Here is a 24151-nt window from a genome sequence, read left to right as displayed (position 1 = left end):
AGCGTCTTCTCTTTGGAAACATTACATAACATCAGAACAGCCGTACTGGGTCAGACCAAAGGTCCATCTAGCCCAGTATCCTGTCTACCGACAGTGGCCAATGCCAGGTGCCCCAGAGGGAGTGACCCTAACAGGCAATGATCAAGTGATCTCTCTCCTGCCATCCATCTCCACCCTCTGACAAACAGAGGCTAGGGACACCATTCCTTACCCATCCTGGCTAATAGCCATTAATGGACTTAACCACCATGAATTTATCCAGTTCTCTTTTAAACGCTGTTATAGTCCTAGCCTTCACAACCTCCTCAGGTAAGGAGTTCCACAAGTTGACTGTGCGCTGCATGAAGAAGAACTTCCTTTTATTTGTTTTAAACCTGCTGCCTATTAATTTCATTTGGTGACGCCTAGTTCTTGTATTATGGGGATAAGTAAATAACTTTTCATTATCCACTTTCTCCACATCACTCATGATTTTATATACCTCTATCATATCCCCCCTTAGTCTCCTCTTTTCCAAGCTGAAGAGTTCTAGCCTCTTTAATCTCTCCTCATATGGGACACATTCCAACCCCCTAATAATTTTAGTTGTCCTTTTCGGAACCTTTTCTGAACATACTGTATACAATCATATAGTAACTAGCACATTTTAAGAAATCTTTACATGCATTCCAAATAAATATATATCATCACACCATTAGTTAACATACTAATTTCCTTGCAATGGAGGGGCTCGGTTCATTTTATGTGCCTTTGAAGACTGGAGTTCTAGTTTGTGTCTGGAATATTCAGAAATGCTGGTCAGAACACAGATCAAGCTCTTCAAGCAGCTCAATTAACTCTAATTTTCTTTATCGATTGGGTACTGAGACTCCACTGATCTCTCAAAGTCAATACACATCTAGTGCCAAGAAAGACTGCTTTCTTTGTTTATGCATAGTTATTAATCCTAGTTCTCTTTGAAACAATAACCAATTTGTTTATCCATTTCTCAGATTTAGGTCACATATGAAATTTTCCTCATCTGTTTTCCCTAACATGTTACCTACAATGGCAAAACAAGTACAGTTATAGTTTGTAATTTTCCAAGAATTAGTACGATGCTGACAGAGACAGCAGGTAATGCATAAATTCTATAACACTGCTGCCTTCACATCTGTTGAGGGAGCGGAAGAATCACTGTAAATATTTGGCTGCTGATGAACCATTGTATAATAATGTATTCTAAGCTTTAGTAATGATAAAACTCTATATTTAGTATGCACAGTGTGTGCAGTGGCATATACAATATCACTGATCTACTCTACTCACCCTGTTCCTAATGTCATAATGATGTCATCATTCATTCATTCATTCATGACATATTCAGAAATTATTAAACTATTTGAAAGAGAATGTACTATATATACACCACATGGGGGTTAAGTGCAGAATTACTGTAACATTTTAAATGCTCTTGAGGTTTATATTAGAGCTGTCAAGCGATTAAAAAAATTAATCGCAATTAATCGCACTGTTAATAATAGAATACCATTTATTTAAATATTTTTGGATGTTTTCTACATTTCCAAATATATTGATTTCAATTATAACACAGAATACAAAGTGTACAGTGCTCAGTTTACATTTATTTTTTATTACAAATATTTGCACTGCAAAAAACAAAAGAAACATTTTGAATTCACCTAATATAAGTACTGTAGTGCAATCTCTTTATCATGAAAGTTGAACTTACAAATGTCAAATTGCATACAAAAAAATAAGTGCATTCAAAAATAAAACAATGTAAAACTTTAGAGCCTACAAGTCCACTCAGTCCTACTTCAGCCAGTCGCTCAAACAAGTTTGGTTACATTTGCAGGAGATAATGCTGCCCGCTTCTTGTTTACAATGTCACCTGAAAGTGAGAACAGCCGTTCAGAAGGCATGCATCCATGCTGATGACGGGTTCTGCTTGATAACAATCCAAAGCAGAGCGGACCGATGCATGTTCATTTTCATCATCTGAGTCAGATGCCACGAGCAGAAGGTTGATTTTCTTTTTTGGCGGTTCAGGTTCTGTAGTTTCCGCATCGGAGTGTTGCTCTTTTAAAACTTCTGAAAGCAAGCCCCACACCTCGTCCCTCTCAGATTGGTACCTTCTTTGCATTTTGTCAAATCTGCAGTGACAGTGTTCGTAAATCAAACAACATGTGCTGGGTCATCATCTGAGACTGCTATAACATGAATTATATGGCAGAATGCAGGTAAAACAGAGGAGGGGACATACAATTTTCCCCCAAGGAGTTCAGTCACAAATTTAATTAACACACTATTTTTTTAACAAGTGTCATCAGCATGGAAGCATGTCCTCCGGAATGGTGGCTGAAGCATGAAGGGGCATACAAATGTTTAGCACGTAAATACCTTGCAAATCTGGCACGTAAATACCTTGCAACTCTGGCTACAAAAGTGCCATGTGAACACCTGTTCCCACTTTCAGGTGACATTGTTAATAAGAAGCAGGCAGTATTATCTCCTGTCAATGTAAACAAACTTGTTTGTCTTAGCGATTGGCTGAACAAGAAGTAGGACTGAGTGGACTTCTAGACTCTAAAGTTTTACATTGTTTGTTTTTGAATGCAGTTATGTAACAAAATAAAATCTACATTTGTAAATTACACGTTCACGATTGAGATTGCACTACAGTACTTGTATGAGGTGAATTGAAAAATACTATTTCTTTTGTTTATCATTTTTACAGTGCAAATATTTGTAATAAAAAATAATATAAAGTGAGCACTGTACACTTTGGATTCTGTGTTGTAATAGAAATCAATATATTTGAAAATGTAGAAAAACATCCAAAAATATTAAATAAATTTCAATTAGTATTCTATTGTTTAACAGTGTGATTAATTTTTTAATCGGTTAATTTTTTTGAGTTAATTGTGTGAGTTAACTGATTAATCGTCAGCCCTAGTTTATATTTTACCTTTTTTTCCCTTCAGAAATACAGATCGTTCCATATTTAACAAGGTTAAAGCAAAATAATTCTCAAGTGGTACCAAACAAGCAAAACTTCAATACAGTAGAACCCCAATTTTATGAATTGATCGAGTTCATAAAATCAAAAAGTTCATAAAATTGAACATCTCAGAATTACAGTAGGCATGGTGTATATGTTGCAGTATGGCGTACAGGTGAGTCTCATCTTACACGCATTTAACATGCGCGAATTCAGCTTTGCGCGGTCAGAAAAAAAAGAAAAGAAAAAAAAGAGAAAAATAACAATTTAAATACTGTACCTGTAGTGCAGGCGATTCCACCCGCCATTACACTCAAGGTAATTTTGACTATACACGATTTTCGCTTTACGTGCTGACAAGGGAATGTAACCCCAGCGTAAGATGAGATTCGCCTGTACTGCATTCTTGTCCTTCAAACCACTGCAAAGCTATTTCCAGTGCACCGAAGGCAAGAGAATGTGAAGGAATGTTGACTTATTTGTCAATGACATCACCTTCGTTATGTGATTTTCTTTTTCCATTGGGAAAAATGGTTCATATAACTGGTTGTTCATAGAACTGATGTTCATAAAAATTGAGATTCTACTCTGTAGGCTAAAATACTCAATTGTCCACATACCGTTGAGCCAGATCCCGTTGTGCAGTCTGATGGGTTGTTCTAACATACTTTGGATAGGCAGAGCCCCAAAGGGCCAAAACTACAACCAAGAAGAGCCCATCTTTTCCTCAGTCCCTTATCCTGGTACACTAGCCATAATGAGGAAAAGTGGTACATTGGCTCTACACCATTGGAAGGCATCCTTGAAGTGGTATAATTCCCCCCCCCTTCATTGGCTTTTTTTGTCAAACTGCACCAGTGGTGCAGCACAAAGCAGCTCCTTCTACCAGGCAGTCTGGCTCTTAGGAGATACAAAAAAAGAGAACTATGAATGTGTGAAAAAGGTCTCCAATCCTTCCACCTACTCAGACCCCCTCACCCACCAGCAGACTTCCCACACCCCCCAAGTGTCTCTCCTCCCAGAGTGCCCCCCTCTGCCCAACACTCCCCTCTCCTCCGTGCCCCCAACGCTCTCCCCGCACCCAGATATCCCCCTCTCCACTCAGGGATCCCCCAAGTGCCCCCCTCCCCGACCTGCGCTCCCCCACTCCGCCCTGCGCGCCCCCCCCAAGTGCCTCCCTCTATCAGGTCCCCACTTCCCCTCCCCTTCCAGTGCCCCACCCCACTATCTCTCCCAGCCCCCCCTCACCGAGAGCCCCCCCCCAAGCTGTCTGTGTCTCCCCCGCAGCGCCGCTCCCTCCATACTCCCGCCCCCTCATTCAGTCTCTCGCGGGGGCCGGGCTCAGGTTTCCCGCCGGAACTGCAGAGCTCTGCACCCCGCCACCACCGCTTCGCTCGCTGAGTCTGGTTGGCTGTTTGCGAGCTCACGTGACTGAGACCGGCTCCTACGATTGGCTATTTGGGGGGGGGTTGCTGGTTGCCCGGGAGATGGGGATGGCTTCCTAGCGAGTTGGTGGAGGCTCGGGCTGTGGTAGCGGTGGCTGCCTGGGCCCTCCTCGCCCGGCTCGGCCATGGCCAGCGTGCACGAGAGTCTCTACTTCAACCCTATGATGACCAACGGGGTGGTGCACGCCAACGTGTTCGGCATCAAGGACTGCGTCACCCCCTACAAGATGGCGCTGCTGGTGCTGCTCAGCGAGCTGGGCCGGGCCGGGGCCCAGCTCAGCCTGCTGGAGAGGCGGCGCCTCAACCGGCTGCTGCTGCCGCTGCTGCAGGTCGGGGGGCAATGGGCCGCCTGAGGAGGGGAGCAGGCGCGGGCAATAAAAGGGGAGGGAGGGGACCGGGGATCTTCCCCGGGTGGAAGGGGCTGGGCTGGGCTGCCCCCAGGTAATAGGGGCTGCCTGGAGAGGGTTTGGACATCACCAGTGCGGGGGCCGCAGGAGAAAAAGGCAGCAAGTGTTTCTAGAGCATGGATCTTGCTCAGGGATCTAAGGGAGAGTGGAGCGGGACTGTCACTAGATAAGGGCTGAGGTTGGGGATTCTGCTGCAGAAGAGCCTTACACAATTCTCCCTGCTCGTCACCTGGGGCAAGTGCGCATTTGGTAATGGGCGAGTGACATGTTGCTATTGTAATAAGGGTGGCTAAGGATTTTTGTGCCTGCGTTGTTATGTTTTCGTGACTATTATGGAATCATAGAAGTCATCAAGTCCAGCCCCCTGTGCTGAGGCAGGATCAAGTAAACCTAGACCGTTTCTGACAGGTGTCTGTCCAATCTATTCTTAATATTCTCCCATTACTAGTATTCCACAGCCTCCCTTGGAAGCCTATTCCAGAGCTTAACTACTTTCCAGATGTTCTCATAGATAGAAAGCTCTTCCTAATATCTAACCTTTATCTCTCTTGCTGTAGATTAAGCCATTACTACTTGTCCTGTCTCCAGTGGACATGGAGAAAATTGATCACAGTCCTCTTTATAACATCCATTAACATGTAGAGTGATGTAAAGTTGCTGTTTTTTCTGGGTCCAGATTGACTGTTTGGGTTTCTAAAATGGATTTATCATTTTGTATAGGGTCCTGATATGACGCTATCACGATTGAATAAGGCTATTGAAGAATCCTGTCCTAACTTAGCAAATTCTGTGCAAATAAGGTAATTTATTTGATCTATCCTTTGGCTGGAGAGTGTATCCTGCTTTACCAGAGAGATGGGGCCATCACGTTTCCTTTTTATTAGTGTTACCTCTGTTCCCCTAAAAACCAACCCAGGGTTACACTTGTATTAGTTTTATTACAATGCCGCTGTTAGGTCAGATAGAAAAGAGATGGAGCTTATTCATACATGCACACATTCACTGCATGCATACCCTCATGCACCCATACACTTACACAGGCGGAGAGTGACCGGAGACAGCATGGAGGCCGAGAAGCCAAAGCGTGGTAGATCTGGTGTGTCTGCCTGCGGTCACGAATCCAGGCTGCTGAGCAGGTCAAGAAGCAGGGGCTTGTGTGCATGCCTTTTTCCTCTTATTTTGGAACTGGGCAGCTCCTCTCACGTACACTGAGTTTCCTTTCTGTGTCCATCACCGAGAAGCATTCCCAGACCAGTTCCTTTCATGCATACCAGGTTCTTCTTTTCTTTACAGCACACCGTGATTGCCTTCTCAGGGCAGATTATATTAGACACACCTGGCTCCGGGCTCCTTTCTCCTTGCAGTTCCTCTCTGCTCAGTCCCACATACGCTCCCTTGTTCACTCTCTCTCTGATTGTGTGATGGGATATTACACACCTTGGAAGGTTGCAGAACTTGATACAAGTTACAGATCTTACAATCGCATTTGAGCAGAGGCTTTACATAACAATTAGCTTCTGTGTTTTATATGATTTTAATCACTGTCTTTAAAGTTTGGTAACATAAACATAACTGCTATTTTAAACTTAGTTGATTTTTAGAGAAAGGAAAAAAAGAGGGAAAGGAAGTGTAGCATACAGCATATTTTTTCCTTACAGTAACTACCACTTAACCTATACTTTGATGATTTAACACGTTGTGATTTGGTTCATTGTACATTCTCCTTTTCCAGATGGAAAAAATAATCACATGCAATTTCTTTTTTTAAAGTGATCAGTGATCATTTTTCCAGATGTTCAAAAATTTAGAAACACTTTTGGTATAAGTGAACTAATAACCATTTGGTTTCATTTAGGTTTGTGTCTCATTCTTCCAGTACCTGAAATGAGGAAGAGTTTTTCATGTGAGATTTATTTTGGTGGTCAGGATTGGAAGGGAACATTTCTATAAACTTCTCTTCCTGTTTAGGATAAAACTGATGGCAGAAGGGGAGTTGAAAGACATGGAACAATTTTTTGATGACCTTTCAGATTCATTTACTGGGACAGAACCAGAAGTTCACAAAACAAGTGTAGTAGGTAAGTATTTTATATTCTTTCACTTTTGTCCTGGAAATCCATTCATAATACAGATTTTCTTTATATTTGAAAAACAATTACAAGCGCACTACTTAGGACAAATACTCAGTCTTTTAATAAAACCGTATACAAAGAATGCATCTGTTCAAAAATGTTTCACATTGCAACACCATTAGCAGTTCTCATTGGTCTTAATAGGAGTTCTGTGATCAGATTACCTGTGGAATTGGGCCCTAAAGTAAACTAGACAATGCACCTGAGAGGCAGTGAGAATTATTGGGCCACTTTTATAGATTGGTATACTGAGACACTGAGGTGAAGTGAAATGCAAGTTTACACTCCCAGTTAGTGCTGGAACCAGGAATACTGACTTTCAGTCTGATCTAAAACTACTAGGCACCACAACTAGCTATCTTTCTCTGTGTTCAAATGTAACAAATATTTTTCTTGTATAGGTTTATTTCTGCGCCACATGATCTTGGCATACAACAAGCTTTCTTTCAGTCAGGTCTATAAACTTTACACTGCACTTCAACAGTACTATCAGAATGATGAGAAAAAAACTGGAATTGATGAGACCGATATGGAGCTGACAAATACTGAAGAACTCGAAGGGAAAATGGAAAAAGAAGAACTCGATGTACCTCTAAGGTAATTTATTAATGATTTCTGTAAAGTCTTTCCACTTTCTAGAGAGTCTTCCACACTAATCGTATTAAAAATTCCTCTTTACATGTCAAAACAGGGATCCTGAACAAAGGCCACACTCACATTAAAGAAGTATCCTATCTTTGTTAATATCATGATAAACCTTATGCATGTGTTATCACCGGTAACTAAACAGGCACAGCCTTTGGGATTCTAACTCAGGTAGTAGAGCAGATTGCAACTGCTTTGATCTTCAATATGGAGGTGTAACCTATATAAACTACAGGTTCCAGAAGGCAATTTTCAATTACTGTGTTTTTATTTATTTAGATTAAAATAATAAGACACTTACACAAGGTTCTAGGTGCACTAACATATAATTAGTAGTACAACAAAACTCCCAGCAGCATTAAAATGATAGATCAAATAGGAACAGAGGGTCCTGTGGCACCTTTAAGACTAACAGAAGTATTGGAGCATAAGCTTTTGTGGGTGAATGCCCACGAAAAGGTCTTGCGTCTGATGAAGTGGGCATTCAACCACGAAAGCTTATGCTCCAATACTTCCATTAGTCTTAAAGGTGCCACAGGACCCTCTGTTGCTTTTTACAGATTCAGACTAACACGGCTACCCCTCTGATACAGATCAAATAGGAACTCAGCCAACCACCTTAAAAAAAACAAAACTAGAAAAATCAACCCTCCTTTCCATCCCTTCATCATTCTTAGAAGATAACCTCAGCCATCTCCAAAAACCCTATGGAACAGTTAGCTTGGATGGAACATCTCCTGCTCCAACTATTTTTATTGTTGGGTGGCTTGCTTTATATTATGGCTTGAAAGGAGATAGATGGGAATTTGATACTGTACTCTCATCTTTCTATAATGGCACCCTTCATTAATGATGATCTCATTCATATTAAGAGGATGGGTCATGGTCGGTTTTTGCAGAGAGCAAGATAAACTTTTTTTTACATTTAGTGCTGGGATGGCCACTTGGTTTCTTTGGTGCCACCATGTGGCAGCGTTTCTAAACTGCAACTCAAATCTTCAATAATTCTATTTTCAATTAAGTACAGTACTACTGTATAAGATGCCAGTGCCACTTTCTCTCCCTTCACTTAGCACTTTTGATTTTGTATATCCCCTCTTAATAGTATTATTAACGCTAACAATGAAGATTTTAATGCAGTAAAAGTGATTTTTTTTTTTTCTTCAACATAATCTTTAAATAAAAGTAGTTTTCATATACACATTAAATTGTATTTTCAGCAGTTGGACTCTTCTGTGTCCCTGAGCTTTTCTGTGCCTTCCTGACGGCTGGGAATCTAGCTAATTGTCCTCAGAGTTTTACTTTTTGTTATATATTTCTGTTTTCCCTTTGAACAAGGTTCTGTTTCTAGCAAAGCAGTTGCTTTCTGGAACTAATCTTGCTGTGCAGAGTGCCATGATCCTCTGTGTGATCAGCTTCCTTGAGATGATTATGAACATTGCTCATGTTGCTCATAGTCTCTGCTGACTGAAGATTAAAATTCAGCCATGGTCTCATTACCAGTTGAGACATCAAGGTGGTATGTCTGTTTTTATTCAGACATATCTATATACTGTATTTAGTCTTTTTTGTCTATTAAAACCTATAATTGTGTGTCTGACTACTATATTGTGGCTTCCATGTGCCAGGTTTTATTCTTTATTAAAGTTTAATCTCTGTAATCCTGGTTACTTTTCACACTTCCAGTTGAGCACTGATGATGTACCATAATACTTTGTAAACTAAAATTGTGTGTGGCCTCTGATAAAATGTACTTATTTTTGTATCACCTGCCAATGTACCTACTTTATTATAGCTACAGTATAAGCTACACAGCTGTAGCCTTCTGATTCTTTTTCACTGCTTTTATTTCTAACCATTGTTTGTTTAACAGGGAAGAAGAAATATCTTGTAGTGGGCCTCTCTCCCAGAAGCAAGCAGAATATTTTCTTTCTCAGCAGGTATGTTAATTCAGACTAGAGCTGGGAAATAATTCATAATGTAAATTTCACCTCTGTGTTTATGAATTATCAACAAACATCACACTTTCTTGGATTAATTAGAATTATTTTGTTGAATAATTCTCGGTTTAGATCTCGTGTGTGAATAGTTCATTGTGAGTACTTGAAATTCAAACAGTTTTTTAACTGGACACATAAGTCGTGGAATGATTCTGTTCCTTGAGATGAGTGTTTCAGAATCAGGTTTCCAATGGGAATATTTGTAGTTTATACTTTCCAATTGGTTTCTCCAAAATGTGTTTAAAATTTTCTGTTTCATTGATCATTCCTGCAAGTAAATATATGCAGAGAAACTAAACACACAAAGAGCACAACTAGACCTCTGAAGCATGGTAGCAATATTAAATACACCTCTACCTCAATATAACGCTGTCCTCGGGAGCCAAAAAATCTTACCGCGTTATAGGTGAAACTGCGTTATATTGAACTTGCTTTGATCCACCGGAGTGTGCAGCCCTGCCCCCCAGAGCACTGCTTTACCACATTATATCCGAATTCGTGTTATATCGGGTCGCGTTATATCAAGGTAGCGGTGTATGTACAATAGCATAAAGTACTTCTTATTCATTTTAAGGTCTCTAAGTAATTGTTAAATGCTACCGGTCTCTTTAATTCTACATCTAGTGTACAATTTTTGTTTACACTCTTGCTGCTGTGCTGTTATGTAAATTTATGAATTTAACTTCAGTGGCATCATATTTTGACTTCATTCTAGATTTTTTTAACTAATTTATTGTGTAGTATCCTGCATGTGTATAGAAATAGTCTCTCCAAATAAAATGACAATATTATGGAGCAAGAGAAATCAAAATGTTCGGTGATTTTCCTGAGATCTGGAGTCTTGTGATCACTTATGATTACTATAATAACTGGATTTTTTTTTTGGTTTCCCATGTATCAGTATTCTTCCCAAAGCAAATAAATGAATTGTTTTTGTATAGCTACCTGAATTTTTTGTAAGCAGTCAGATATAAATTTAAGTCAGAAGTCCGATAGATTATATCTCCAAAGAGAGAAACTTGAAGAAATCTCTATCTTAAACCGGATTTTCCATGTTAGTCAAAACGATTGTGGTCTCTCTAAATGTGAATACTACAATTTTAATTGAGAGTAAAATTGCTATTGGCAATATTTAAACATGATAGCAGACATAACTCTTAGGAAATTTTATGTAATTGAAGCTATACAGATAATAAATTGACTAGCATCTATTTATATAATATTCTACCGCTCCATTCCTAGTTACTTAACAACAATTTGCCCTTTTATTCTAGGCTTCTTTATTAAAGAATGACGAGACAAAGGCTCTTACTCCAGCATTTTTACAAAAGGAATTGAACAATTTGCTGAAGTTTAATCCGGACTTTGCTGAAGCAGTAAGTGTCTTTCCCCCTCAACCCAACGTGCACACAGGGCAGTTCTTCCTATTTCTAAAATACAGTTTATTTTGTATAATTTGTACTGTACACTGAAATACAAAACATTTGTACGAATCTGTATTATCTCTGTGTATGCTAATATAGTATTTTAGGATGGGACTCCCTTTAAAGACACAGAGAGCATAATTCAGTTAGGTACTTACATGTGTCCAATTTCAAGCACAAGTTCCATTGACTTGAATGGCACTACTCAAGTGCAAAAAGTTAGGCATGTGTTTAAGTTCCTTTTTGAAATGGGGCCTGAAACTTACTTGTCTTTCTGACATTAAGTTGTCTTGAATAACATGAAACAGTTACGCTCCTAAACGTTGTGAATGTAAGAAATGTACCGGTGATCAGTATCAGTGGCTATTGATTACTTACATTGATTTCAGGTCTGGTTATTAAAAGAAGTCTGAACTCTGAAAGTGAAATGCATTTGACAGAATGTCAGTCTGGGCCTGTACTACATGTTTTGGGCCTGATCCTGTAGCCCTATCCATGTGAGCAGTCTCACACGAGTAAGAGCTGTAGGTTCATGCCTTCTATGTAGACATCTTGCCTTAGAACCACTGACTGGTGGGAGGTGTTGAAAATATTAGCTGTGGTAAGCAAGCCTTTCCTTGTTTCCTCTATATCAAATGACCCTGCTCCAAAATGGAACATGATCAGCTTTATCCCAGTAGTTCTGAACTGTCTAAATCGTGTTGTTTGCATTGATATTTCCTGCTAAACACACTCTCATTCACAGAAGATCCTACTGCCACCTTTCTCAGTAAGAAGATACAACATGCATCTAAAAATTGTGTTACCAATTCTGTTTTAATTAAAGCTGATTCTGCTTTAATTTTAGCATTATTTAAGCTACTTAAATAGTCTTCGAGTACAAGATGTCTTCAGTTCAACACACAGTCTCCTTCACTATTTTGACCGTTTGATTCTCACTGGAGCAGAAAGCAAAAGCAATGGAGATGAAGGTTATGGCCGAAGTCTGAGATACGCTGCTCTTAATCTAGCTGCGCTGCATTGTCGGTTTGGCCATTAGTAAGTTAATACATCTTGCTGCATAGTTAAGAAACACAAGATAGACCTTGTGCTGCTATTGTTTTCTGAAAGTTAGATAAGGAGAGGAGGAGGAGGACTCTGTAGTTGGGGAACAAGCACAGATGGGCTATTTGTAACCGTCCTTGAATCTTGATTTGATTTTTAACATCCATTTGGTCCTCCTGTTGGCTGAACCATTTGGAATATACTAAGATTTGAGGTTCTTTTTATGTCCAATTACAACAGTTTCCCAGAGAATTAGATCTTTACCTGCTGCACTTCCACGACCTTACATAGGTCAGAAGGTGTGAGTGCTTATTTATAACTGATACATGTTCAGGAGCAACTATAGCTGCCAACCTATTACTCTCTCAAAGATAATGATCAGATGAGTTGGAGAGAGTACTTTGCAGGTATTTATTTATTTTTTTAAATCTCTTCGTGGAGGGGGGTATTGTTTCTGCAGTGCTGTAGATATGCATGGTGTTCTACAGACAAATGAGAGAGGTCCCTGCCCCCCCAAAAACTTGTAATTTAGGCCTGCATACATTGCCATATGACTGGATCACAGTTGGTGATGATGGGAGGTGGGTCAGGAAGATGAGTACAAACACTTTCTACCTAGGCAGGTATTTTATATGGCACTCATCAGAATAATCTCAGAGTATATTTGAACATATACATGTGCTTTAAGGCCCAGTAATGAGTTACAATTAATTTCTCATGAATTGTAGAGGCTATCTTTAGTGATATATATCTTCAGCCTTAAGACTAACAAAAAAGTAGATGTGAGGAAATACTCTCTCTCATCTGAACTGTTTAATTGGAGTTCACTTCTGAGTGGGATATGTATCGTTTAGATCAGCGTACGTTTGAGACTTCATAATACTACTTGTCATTTGTTAACAGAATATTAATGTGCTCTATCTTTGATTTGTTGATAGTCAGCAAGCTGAGCTTGCTCTCCAGGAAGCCATCAGAATTGCACAGGAGTCCAATGATCATGTTTGCTTGCAGCACTGCTTGGTAAGGCAGCCATGCTTAGGGGATACATTGCCTTTGTCTTAGCCATCAGTTAGACTTTTGATGCATTTTCTGTAGCTATATCTAGTGTTTGGTAGTAGTTTAAATATTATTTCCCTGCCTCAGGATGACTTTTTTTGGTTCTTTATTTCTTCAGTAAATATCAAGGCGCTGTCCTGAGATTTTTTTTTTGTTTGTTTGTTTGGTTTTTTTTGTTTTTTTGTTTTTTTTTTTAGTTGTGCAATGCTGGTTGACTTTAGTGGGAGTCATACATTTAAACCCATACACAATGCTTTGAATGTTTAGTCTTTGCACTTTTAAGAACTTTGTTCAAGATAATTTATAAAAGCCTTTTTTCCCGTATCCCTCTGTTGTCCTGAGAGTGAGCATAAGGCTCTCAGCCAATGGAAAGCGGAAAAAGGCAAAGATTTTAGTCTCTCTCTCTCTCTCTCTCCCTCTCCCCTTTTGGCAACTTCTTTTTCAATTCTTTCCTGTCCATTATAGACTAACTAATAGAGTGTGTTTATAGTGATGGGGTTTGGGTTTTGTTTTTTATTTACAACCTAGAGAGCACTCAGCAGAGGTCCCTGTCTAAATCTATGCAATGTAAACAGTGCTCTTGCTAAGAGGGGTGATCCACCTGAAAAACTGCCATAGACTAGGCATCTTCCTCTGCCTTCCCAAACACGCTGCAGCATAATGGCTCAGTTTTAAGCTTTGCTTTTTGGCTCAGGAAGTTTCAAGCACTTTGTTATATTCAACCCATGAGAGGAGAAAGAAGAGCTCCTGTTGTCCACTTGATATGAAGAAGGGTTAACATATCTATCTGAAAGGAGCTCTCGAAGTGACACAGGTCACCTGTTTCTCCTTGGGGAAGCAGAGCAGGTTCTAAGGCTTCTGTGTCTTGTTGGTTTTGAGACTGTATTGAGGAAACTTGTAGGTCCAAGGTGAAAAGCACCACTTTCTAGCAAGGCTCATTCCATGAGAGTCGGTCTATCTCTTGGACTGAGAGAGGATGTTACCCCAGAAGTCCTGTGTAAGGTAACCCTATGGGTGCCTTGCATAACTTACTATACCATTCCAGACTTGACATGGAAGCCTCCTGGGCTGCTGCCTTCTGTAGGAGGGACTCTGATTCTATAGTCAATTGTGTTTTTGTTTTTTAAGTTACCACACAAGTTTGTGTCCCCTCACCTCTCTTTTTTTTTTTTTTTTTTTTTTTTTTTTAAATGGTTGCACAAAAATATTTTACATCATGCCTTTGCAATGATCTTTTTATCTTGTTCCCATACCAGAGTTGGCTGTACATTTTGGAGCAGAAGAGATCAGATAGCTGTGTCCTGTTGGAACACTCTGTGAAAAAAGCTGTACATTTTGGATTGCCAGTAAGTCTCTCAGCCCTCAACTTTATTCTAGGAGAAGGGTGTGTGTGCACTCGCACGTAGTGTATGATCTGTAGCTTTTCTTTTTGCTGATCTTATGAATCTGTATAGCTGAGATTTAACCCAATCTATTTTAGATTACAAAATCTGCCTTTTTCTTTCTTTTTAAAAACATAATTAAATTAAAAAACACGATGGACTTGCTCCCATAGGGATCTTTGGCTTTCACCCCCATTTCACCCTGTCCCAGCTGCTGGGTCTTGCAGGGCAGCCCTCTCTCAGCAAGTCTCATGCCAGCTTCCTCCACGTCTCCTGGCTGTTAGTGTGGTTGTCTGTCTCTCTCTAGTTTTTCTGTTTGAGATAAGAGAATGAGCAGCACTAGAAGGAATAGTGTAGCTCACATTGGGGAGGCTGAGAGCAGACGTTAGATTGTTTAGAGAGAGGGCTACCCTCTGATACCCAAGAACAAATAGAGAACCCAGCCACTAGATTGCTGGGGGTGAGGAAGTAAAAGTCATGGGGAAAACTGGGTTGGGGTGAGGAGTCAGGTGGGATGCATATGACAAAGCACTGGGAACTAATTGTGTAGATGGTGTATGAGCCATGGAAGGTTGAAATTGTATTTTTTGAGGGCGTGGCAGGGGAAAAGCAGAAAGTTCTGTGTGTGCGCACACAAGCGTGCATGTGAGTACTTAATCATTGGCGTGACTCAGATATAAACACTAGCTTCCCAGCTGCAGGAATGTGGGGTGGGAAACTACAGATTCCCCTTCCGTCCCATTACAAGGTGGTATTATTAACTACGTATATGAAGAAATCCCTGTAGCGGCATTTTGTCATCTGTATTGAATAATAACTTGGGTTTTTTAGGTGGGAATTTTGATACACCTCTACCTCGATTATCACACTGTCCTCGGGAGCCAAAAAATCTTACCCCATTATAGGTGAAACTGTGTTATATTGAACTTGCTTTGATCCACCGGAGTGCGCAACATCCCCCCTCCCCCCCCCCGAGCACTGCTTTACCGCATTATATCTGAATTCGCGTTATATCGGGTTGCGTTATATCGAGGTAGAAGTGTAGTTTGTGCTTCCTGCTTAGTTGTAGCGTGTCTATGTTTAATATGTTTGTTTTTTGATTTCCCTCTCCTTAGTATCTAGCTTCCCTGGGAATACAGTCCTTGGTTCAGCAAAGAGCTTTTGCAGGAAAGACCGCTAACAAGCTAATGGATGCCTTAAAGGACTCTGATCTGTTGCACTGGAAACATAGCTTGTCCGAGCTTATTGATATTAGTATAGCACAGAAAACTGCCATTTGGAGACTATATGGTCGCAGGTATTTTCTCTCATCAAACTTTGTTTCTTATAAATGTTGCAAGCAATGCCTTTACTATCAGTCATACAAGTGCACAAGCGACTGCATCTGTTTAATGTGCTGAAACCAAGTATATAGGCTATTATTCAGGAGATGTTGGGGGAATTTTTGTTTTCCTAGTTCGGCTCATTTAAAACACAGTCTGGAGGAACAACAAGGAGTCTGGTGGCACCTTAAAGTCTAACAGATTTATTTCAGCAGAAGAAATGGGGGTTTTTTACCCACAAAAGCTTATGCCCAAATACATCTGTTAGTCTTTAAGGTGCCACCGGACTCCTCGTTGTTTTTGTGGATGCAGACTAACACGGCTGCCTCTCAGATACAGTCTATAGGAGAGATTTTAGTCGCTATGTTAGATCTGTAAATAGAACAAAGTTTTAATGTTGAGGATGGGTAAATAGAGACATCACCTTATAGAAACTGTGTTCAGCTCTTAGCTGGGTTAATGCCTTGTTCATGAGCACTCAATGTGCTGGCACAGTGGGGAGGTCCTGGGTAGCAGTTGCTTACAACAAAAAGGGGGGAAACTGTAAAGCTAGAAGCCGGGAGAAGCAATCTGTGGCAATTTATCATGACTTTGGAGTGTCGATTAGAAATCTCTGATGTTTGTTGCATGAAAGTAAATGAAGCTCTTCTCACTGTAGCACCATGGCACTTCAGCAAGCCCAGATGTTGCTGAGCATGAACAGTCTAGAAGCTGTAAATGTGGGTGTTCAGCAGAATAACACGGAATCTTTTGCTGTAGTATTGTGTCACCTGGCTGAGCTACATGCAGAACAGGTGAGGCTTACATTGAGTTGCACAAAAAAAATCACATGGGTGGAGAAGATTCAAAGGCCCTTGATAAAAAGTGGCTTTTGTTGATGAACTGTGTGCATGTGTGGTTCTGATCAACATTTTGGCAGGTGAGGGAAATTTAGCTTTTCCTCTTAACAGCTGTTTGTGTCTCGTAGTACAGGGATGAAATTAAGGAAAGGAAAATAGTGCTTGCACTATTACTTGCTCATCATACTCCTGTTCTTGTGTTGTAGGGATGCTTTGCTGCTGCTTCAGAAATATTGAAACATTTAAAAGAGAGATTCCCTCCCAGTAGTCAGCATGCACAGGTAACGTGTAGCTTTTATTGAATAGAGAAAATACACATTCACATGACAGAGTTATATGTTGGGGGTAAGATCTGATTTTCTTAATTCCTACTGTACCTGTATAAAATGTGTTTTCATTAGAAAATCTGAATTGGTTTCATGTAAATCTTGTCACTAATGGGAAACCTAAAAATTTTTGCACAAAGTCGCAAGCCATTAAAACATTACGTGCCACAGTTGGAAACTTGAGAAAGTTCTCTCATTAGTGCCTCAGAGTGAAGAGCTATTTGTATTTTCCTTCCATGTCCTCTGTTCTTTCTGTGTAGCTTAGCTGTAATGCTAGCTATATCATATTTACCTCCCTCAGAGGGCATTATCAGGATTAAATGTTTGTAAAGTGCCTTGAAGTTCAAAGTGCTATACAAGAACTCTGAGCTAAGAGAAGAGGCTGTGATTTGTGTGGAACTGGGAAACACCCTAATGGAGTAAATCTGTAGGACAGCATCTACATCATTTTAAGGCTTTCTAGATCCAGCAAACTTATTTTTTCCAATCTTTCCTTTTCTATGTTACAAAGGGAGCCATACTGCCCCAAAACAATTATTCAGGACATAACTAGAGGAAAGAATTTTATTTTAAATGTGATCCTGTAAGCTCTGTTGGGGTTCTTTTGCCATATTTCTTTAGTAGACCTACACATTTCTGCTGAAGATGTTTATTGATACAATGTGTTACATCCAACAAACTCAGACAACTTCTTTAATAAACAGGAGTATAGTCAGTTATGTCTGTAAATAGCATGCTTTAATGTTAGGGCTGTCAAGCAACTAAAAAATTAATTGCGCAATTATACAATAATAGAATACCATTTATTTCAAAACTTGTGGATGTTTTCTACATCTTCAAATATATTGATTTCAATTACAACACAGAATACAAAGTGTACAGTGCTCACTTTATATTTATTTTTGATTACAAGTATTTGCACTATAAAAAACAAAAGAAATAGTATTTTTCAATTCACCTAATACAAGTACATTAGTGCAATCTCTTTATCATGAAAGTTGAACTTACAAATGTAGAATTATGTACAAAAAACTGCATTCAAAAATAAAAGAATGTAAAATTTTAGAACCTGCAAGTCCACTCAGTCCTACTTCTTGTTCACCCAATTGCTCAGACAAACGGTTTTTTTTTTTACATTTGCAGGAGATAATGCTGCCTGCTTCTTGTTTACAGTGTCACCTGAAAGTGAGAACAGACATTCTCATGGCACTGTTGTAGCTGGGGTTGCAAGATATTTACGTGCCAGATGCACTAAAGAGTCATATGTCCCTTCATGCTTCAACCATCATTCCAGAAGACATTCGTCCATGCTGATGATGGGTTCTGCACAATAACAATCCAAAGCAGTGCGGACCGATGCATGTTCGTTTTCATTATCTGAGTCAGATGCAACCAGCAGAAGGTTGATTTTCTTTTTTTGCAAAAAGAACAGGAGTACTTGTGGCTGTTCTTTTTGCGGATACAGACTAACATGGTTTTTGGTGGTTCGGGTTCTGTAGTTTCCGCATTGGAGTGTGACTTCTGAAAAACCTGCTCCATACCTTGTCCCTCTAAGATTTTTGGAAGGTACTTCAGATTCTTAAGCCTTGGGTTGAGTGCTGTAGCTATCTTTAGAAATCTCACATTGGTACCTTCTTTGCGTTTTGTGAAATCTTCAGTGAAAATGTTCTTAAAATGAACGTGTGCTGGGTCATCATCCAAGACTGCTATAACATGAAATATATGGCAGAATACAGGTAAAACGGACCAGGGGATATACAGGTCTCCCCCAAGGAGTTCAATCACAAATTTAATTAATGCTTTTTTTTTTTTTTTTTTTTTTTTTTTAACGAGCGTCATCAGCATGGAAGCATGTCCTCTGGAATGGTGGCCGAAGCATGAAGGGGCATACGAATGTTTAGCATACCTAGCACATAAATACCTTGCAATGCCAGCTACAAAAGTGCCATGCAAATGTCTGTTCTCACTTTCTGGCGACATTGTAAATAAGAAGCAGGCAGCATTATCTCCTGTAAATGTAAACAAACTTGTTTGTCTGAGCGATTGGCTGAACAAGGTGTAGGACTGAGTGGACTTGTACAACTTCAGAGCCTACATTGTTTTGGTTTTGAGTGCAGTTTTGTAACAAAAATCTACATTTGTAAGTTGCACTTTCACAACAAAGAGATTGCACTACAGTATTTGTATGAGGTGAATTGAAAAATACTATAAATAAAAAATAATATACACTTTGATTTCAATTACAACACAGAATACAATATATATGAAAATGTAGAAAAACGTCCAAACTATTTAATAAATTTCAATTGGTATTCTATTGTTTAACAGTGCGATTAAAACTGCGATTAATTGCGATTAAATTTTTTAATTGCGATTAATTTTTTTGAGTTAATCGCGTGAGCTAACTGCAATTAATTGACAGCCCTATTTAATATCTGTTGATTTAACTTTGGATCACAAAATGAACATTCACCGTTTCTTCTTAAAACTTATTTCTGTACACTCTTGGTTTAGCTGTGGATGCTGTTTGATCAGAAAATACAGTTCGATAGAGCTATGAACGATGGGAAGTACCATGTTGCCGATTCTTTTGTGGCAGGAATTACAGCACTTAATAGCATCGAAGGCGTGTACAGGTAAGAAACCATCAATCTACAGAAAAATCTTGCAATAATATCCCACTGAAATAAAGATGGAATAAAGTGCTTGCTGGAGATAATACATTATTTTTCTCGACATACCTCTCTTCAGTGAACTACAATAATGTTTTCTTCTTCCTTAACTCTGCCATAATTATCCTAAAACAATGATCCTGGTATAATCCATTTTCCCCACCTCCCTGGGTTTATTTTAATGGCTATAATGGATTTAAGACCTACATTTATAAATTATTCTATGACTATAGATCTCTTGCTCTCAGCGAATGCATTAATCTATTTATTTTGAAATCTGTTCACTGTGGCTATCCCAGGAGCTAGGTGCAATACAGAATTTAAATAAAACAATTAGGAGACTTGGGGCCTATTCCTGGTTTTGCCATTGACCTACAGTGTGACCATGGGCAAGTTGCTTCATTTCTGGCTCTTACCCCATCTGTAGAATGGAGGGAATACGTCCCTTCCCTTATAAAGTGCTTTGAGATCTGTGGATGAAAAGTGCTATATAAAAGTTACATGTTATTAACGGAACATCCCCACCAGGCCCTGGTTATAATTTTACACATTTGGGTAGAAAGCAGCTTTACAAGTGTAGAAGCGGAGTACACAAAACACAAGTGTGCTTTTCCATTGCATCCAAGTGAAGGATTGAGTCTTAAAATATTCTCATCTGGTAATGAAATTCTTTTTATTGTAGAAAAGCCATTGTATTGAAAGCTCAGAATCAAATGTCCGAGGCGCACAAACTTTTGCAGAAACTGTTGATCCACTGCCAAAATATAAAAAACACTGAGATGGTGATTAGGTAAGAACTGTTAATTTCCAGAGATTTCCTTGAATATTAAAGCTACCTTACACTAATTAACATCAATAGTCACAATCTGTTCTGTATTTCTTCACTAATTTGTAGTTTATCCACCATTTGGATAAGAAAATATTCTGATTTAATAAATGTAGTATAGAAGAATTATTAAATGTAAAACTTTGGGTGGTGATAAGCTGAAACAATACCATGGCAACACGAAAGTGCTTTCACTTGCTGAGCTAAATGAACTTGCTGGTACCAACACTGTTTTAAAAGAAAGTTATTTGGAATGGCCCCTAACTACACATGTTTGCACTCAACAAACTGAGCTTTAGCTTTGAAATGAAGTGTGATAGGTAAACTTCCATCATCAAAGTGGATGTATGAGTTGAATTCTTCATGGACAGTGTGAAAATTCAACTTTAGGTTTTTTTCCGGGGGGGGGGGGAAGGTGTGTGTGTGTGTGTGTGTGTGTGTTTGTTTTTCCTATGGCATGTGTGGGGTATGGGTGGTTTGTTTGCGGGTGGTCTTTTAATAACCAAATTAAAAATTTGATATAAAGGATACTGTGAAGCTGAAATTTAGAAGTCTTTTCAAAACTAAATTCAAAGTAGTTTCAAGTACTAAATCTGCCCTGAGTGGGTGTTTTGCAACCACAATTTCCTTTTTTTTTTTTTTTTTTTTTTAAGGGGGGGAGGGGGGCTAGTTCCCCTGTTGAGTGAAAGAGCCACACAAACCAACTGTGCCTAAAGTAAACTGAGAGAGATTGTGTTTCTCTACTCTGTGTCATCATAATCGTCCGTGTTACTTATCACAATAGTATTTTATTCATGGTAATTTGGTGGAATCCCTTTTAAGGATGAAATTCAGATTTATTGTGCATGTGGTATTTTAACTTATTAAGAATAAATGAGAGAGTACTATTAGGGATAAATAATTTACTTCCACTTGCTTGCTCTCTGGAGGTTAGTGTGGTGGGAAAACACTTCAAAATTTTCAGCAAAACTGTATCACTTTTATATTTTTTCCCCCCCCTCTTTTTTTGGTTAGTGTACTTCTGTCAATAGCAGAACTTTACTGGAGATCTTCATGTCATACAATAGCACTGCCTGTCCTGCTTCAGGCTCTCGCTCTTTCTAGAGAATACCGTCTACAGTACTTGGCCTCTGAAACTGTCCTGAACTTGGCTTTCTCCCAGGTAAGTTTGATTCATGTTTTCACAGGCTGCAAATCAAACATTTATGTTGTCAATCTGGATATCATTGCTATTGTTGTTAGATTTAAGAACATAATCCTGTCAGGGTTCAGTTATTGCTTCTAAAGAATGAAATGTATTTCAAAATGTGAAATTTTTCAAGGAAGTCTATAAAAACAATTGAATGTCATTGAGGCTTTTAGGCTCAGTATGTTATAGAATATGCGGTTATAAGTTGGCACTGCCTTCACTTCTCTAATTGATATTTCGTATGCCATCTTGTTGGCTTTGTGGTACTGTAACTTGTTGACATGAGCTGGGTTTAAAAAGAACACAGGTTAATGGAGTTCATTCGTATTGCTTATTCTGGGCAGATGGGGATCCTGGTTGTCAACACTGGGCAGTATCTGCCAATCAATTCAGATTCCTACTGGCATTCACCACCACAGTGCCTCATCTCTGCTAATGGAAACAGATTAGACCATTATGGGAAGAAGCTAAAAATCTTGTCTGGACTAGCAATTCCTTTTAAAACAGATGTGGCATTCGAGTAGCTTATGTTGGCCTCACCAGAAGTGGCTGCTATTTCCTGTGGACACCAATTTCAAACCAGCAAAGTATGTTTTTCTTTCAGCTAATTCTTGGTATTCCTGAACAAGCGCTGAATATTCTGCATATGGCAATAGAACCTATCTTGGCTCACGGGGCGGTACTGGACAAAGGCTGTGCCATGTTCTTGGTGGCCAAATGTCAAGTTGCTTCTGCAGCTTCCTATTCTCCACCAAAGAAGGCAGAAGGTAGAGTGAAGAATAATTATGCCCATTTATACTTCTCAACTTTGAATGAGCTACAGTCCAGTTTAGATATTTGAATTTTAATAGCACAGAGATATGTCGTCATTGGTAATAAAATCAAAACAATAACAAGGCAGGTAGTGTTATCGAATGGGAAAATCGGGGGGGAGAGGGTCTGAGTCTGGACTCACAATGTCAGAGAGGCCAAAAGAACAATGTCCATCTTGAAAATACTCAATATTACAATAGAACCTTGTTTATCTGCACACTTTATCATCCACACCTTGCAGCAAAGCTTGAATAGCAGAGGCTGAAGTTGTAGGCCCATGTTACCAAGTCCATTATTTTTACAAAAGATGCAATAAAATGTTTTCTCCCACATCATGAAGTCTTTTATAAATTGCTAAAACCTGCGCTTTTAATTTGAAAAATTAATTCATAATGGGCCTCCCTAGAGTGGGATTGTACTGCACGTGGTGTTTATACGAACACAATTTTAAATATTGGACTTCCTCACCCTTTTGACAGCTCTGGAATCTGCTATCCTGAACCTAAATGAAGCCAAGACTTATTTTGCAAAAGTGGACTGCAAAGAACAGCTCAGAGACGTTCTTTACTTTCAGGCCAGACTCTTCCACACCCTGGGAAAGATTCAAGAAAGAAACAAATGTGCCATGCTATTCCGTCAAGTGCACCAGGAGCTGCCTGCTCACGGTGTTCCATTAATTAATGCCTTCAAGTGAAGTGTTTAAAGCTGAGGCTTCTCTCTGTGTGTTCCTACTGTTTTTCCCCCCCCCACACACCCCGTTTTTTTTTTTTTAATGTCTTCACTATGTTCAATCATCACTGTTTGGAAATAATTACCAATAAACTATGTTCTTCTGTTTAGAAAACTTTGTTTTTTGCTTGTAATGATTTGTGGAAAGTAGATGTTTGCACACATCTCATTTTATTCTGTAAATGAGTAGTCATCTTCTGTAGTCACAAAATAGGATTCAGATTTTTAAAGAAAATGCCTGCAGTTCACAGATTTAATGCTAGGACCAACACTAAGAGGTATTGGCAGGAAAGGGTGTGTATGTGTGGAGGGGAAAGGGTTAGTGATGCAAATAATTCCTGATGTAACTGAGATTTTTCACGCTGGTAAATGCAAAACAGTGTGGAGATATTAGAGTAGAAATTACAGACAAAAGCTTCTTTCTGCTAACTTAAAATAACTGGTATTTCTTTGAATGTAGAATTTCATTTAAAAAGTGTCTTTGCGTTTAATATGTCTTCAGGCACTATTTCTAGAGATATTAGCAGAAGGGAAAGAAATAGAATCCTATTGATGCAGGACCTTTGTCCCACTGCTTGCCCTCTCTATTGTGCTAGACAGACACATCTATGTGCAAAGAATAGTAGGAAAAAGTAAAACATGGTAGATTCATTTTGGTGCAGTGAGGGAACCTATATCAGCTTAAACGTTTTTATTGCAGATGCACTGAGTGTGTTTCATGGGCACGTGTGTGTGTGTGTGTGTGTGTGCACTTTACTCACTGATTTTATGTATCGATAAATGAGGACAACTGCCAACTTAGGGCTCAATTCTCACCTATCGTTGGATCCATCCTTAGAAGAAAACTTTTTAATGGTGTGTGTGTGTGTGTGTGTGTGTGTGTGTGTGGTATTTAT

At 39.2% G+C, this 24151-nt stretch overlaps 1 protein-coding gene across 2 annotated transcripts; it reads left to right on the top strand.

Annotated features, from left to right (window-relative positions):
• The first annotated feature begins 4470 nt into the window (after positions 1-4470).
• ANAPC5 (anaphase promoting complex subunit 5) lies at positions 4471-23364 on the top strand. Of its 2 annotated transcripts, XM_065417532.1 has the most exons (17): positions 4471-4778; positions 5577-5656; positions 6825-6934; positions 7390-7585; positions 9507-9573; positions 10908-11009; positions 11905-12095; positions 13040-13121; positions 14414-14503; positions 15655-15836; positions 16520-16655; positions 16907-16981; positions 19541-19662; positions 20381-20488; positions 21539-21686; positions 22318-22480; positions 23006-23364. In XM_065417532.1, the coding sequence occupies exons 1-17, from the start codon at positions 4575-4577 to the stop codon at positions 23218-23220; spliced, it is 2271 nt and encodes a 756-aa protein (XP_065273604.1). In that variant the 5' UTR covers positions 4471-4574; the 3' UTR covers positions 23221-23364. The 2 variants fall into 2 exon arrangements, with proteins under 2 accessions (XP_065273604.1, XP_065273605.1); XM_065417533.1 differs by lacking the exon at positions 20381-20488.
• The last annotated feature ends 787 nt before the right edge of the window (positions 23365-24151 follow it).

Source organism: Emys orbicularis, chromosome 16 (genome assembly GCF_028017835.1).
Source record: "Emys orbicularis isolate rEmyOrb1 chromosome 16, rEmyOrb1.hap1, whole genome shotgun sequence".
Taxonomy (NCBI): domain Eukaryota; kingdom Metazoa; phylum Chordata; order Testudines; family Emydidae; genus Emys; species Emys orbicularis.
The sequence above is the reverse complement of the archived record's forward strand: the minus strand, read 5'-3'. Positions and strand labels throughout refer to the sequence as shown.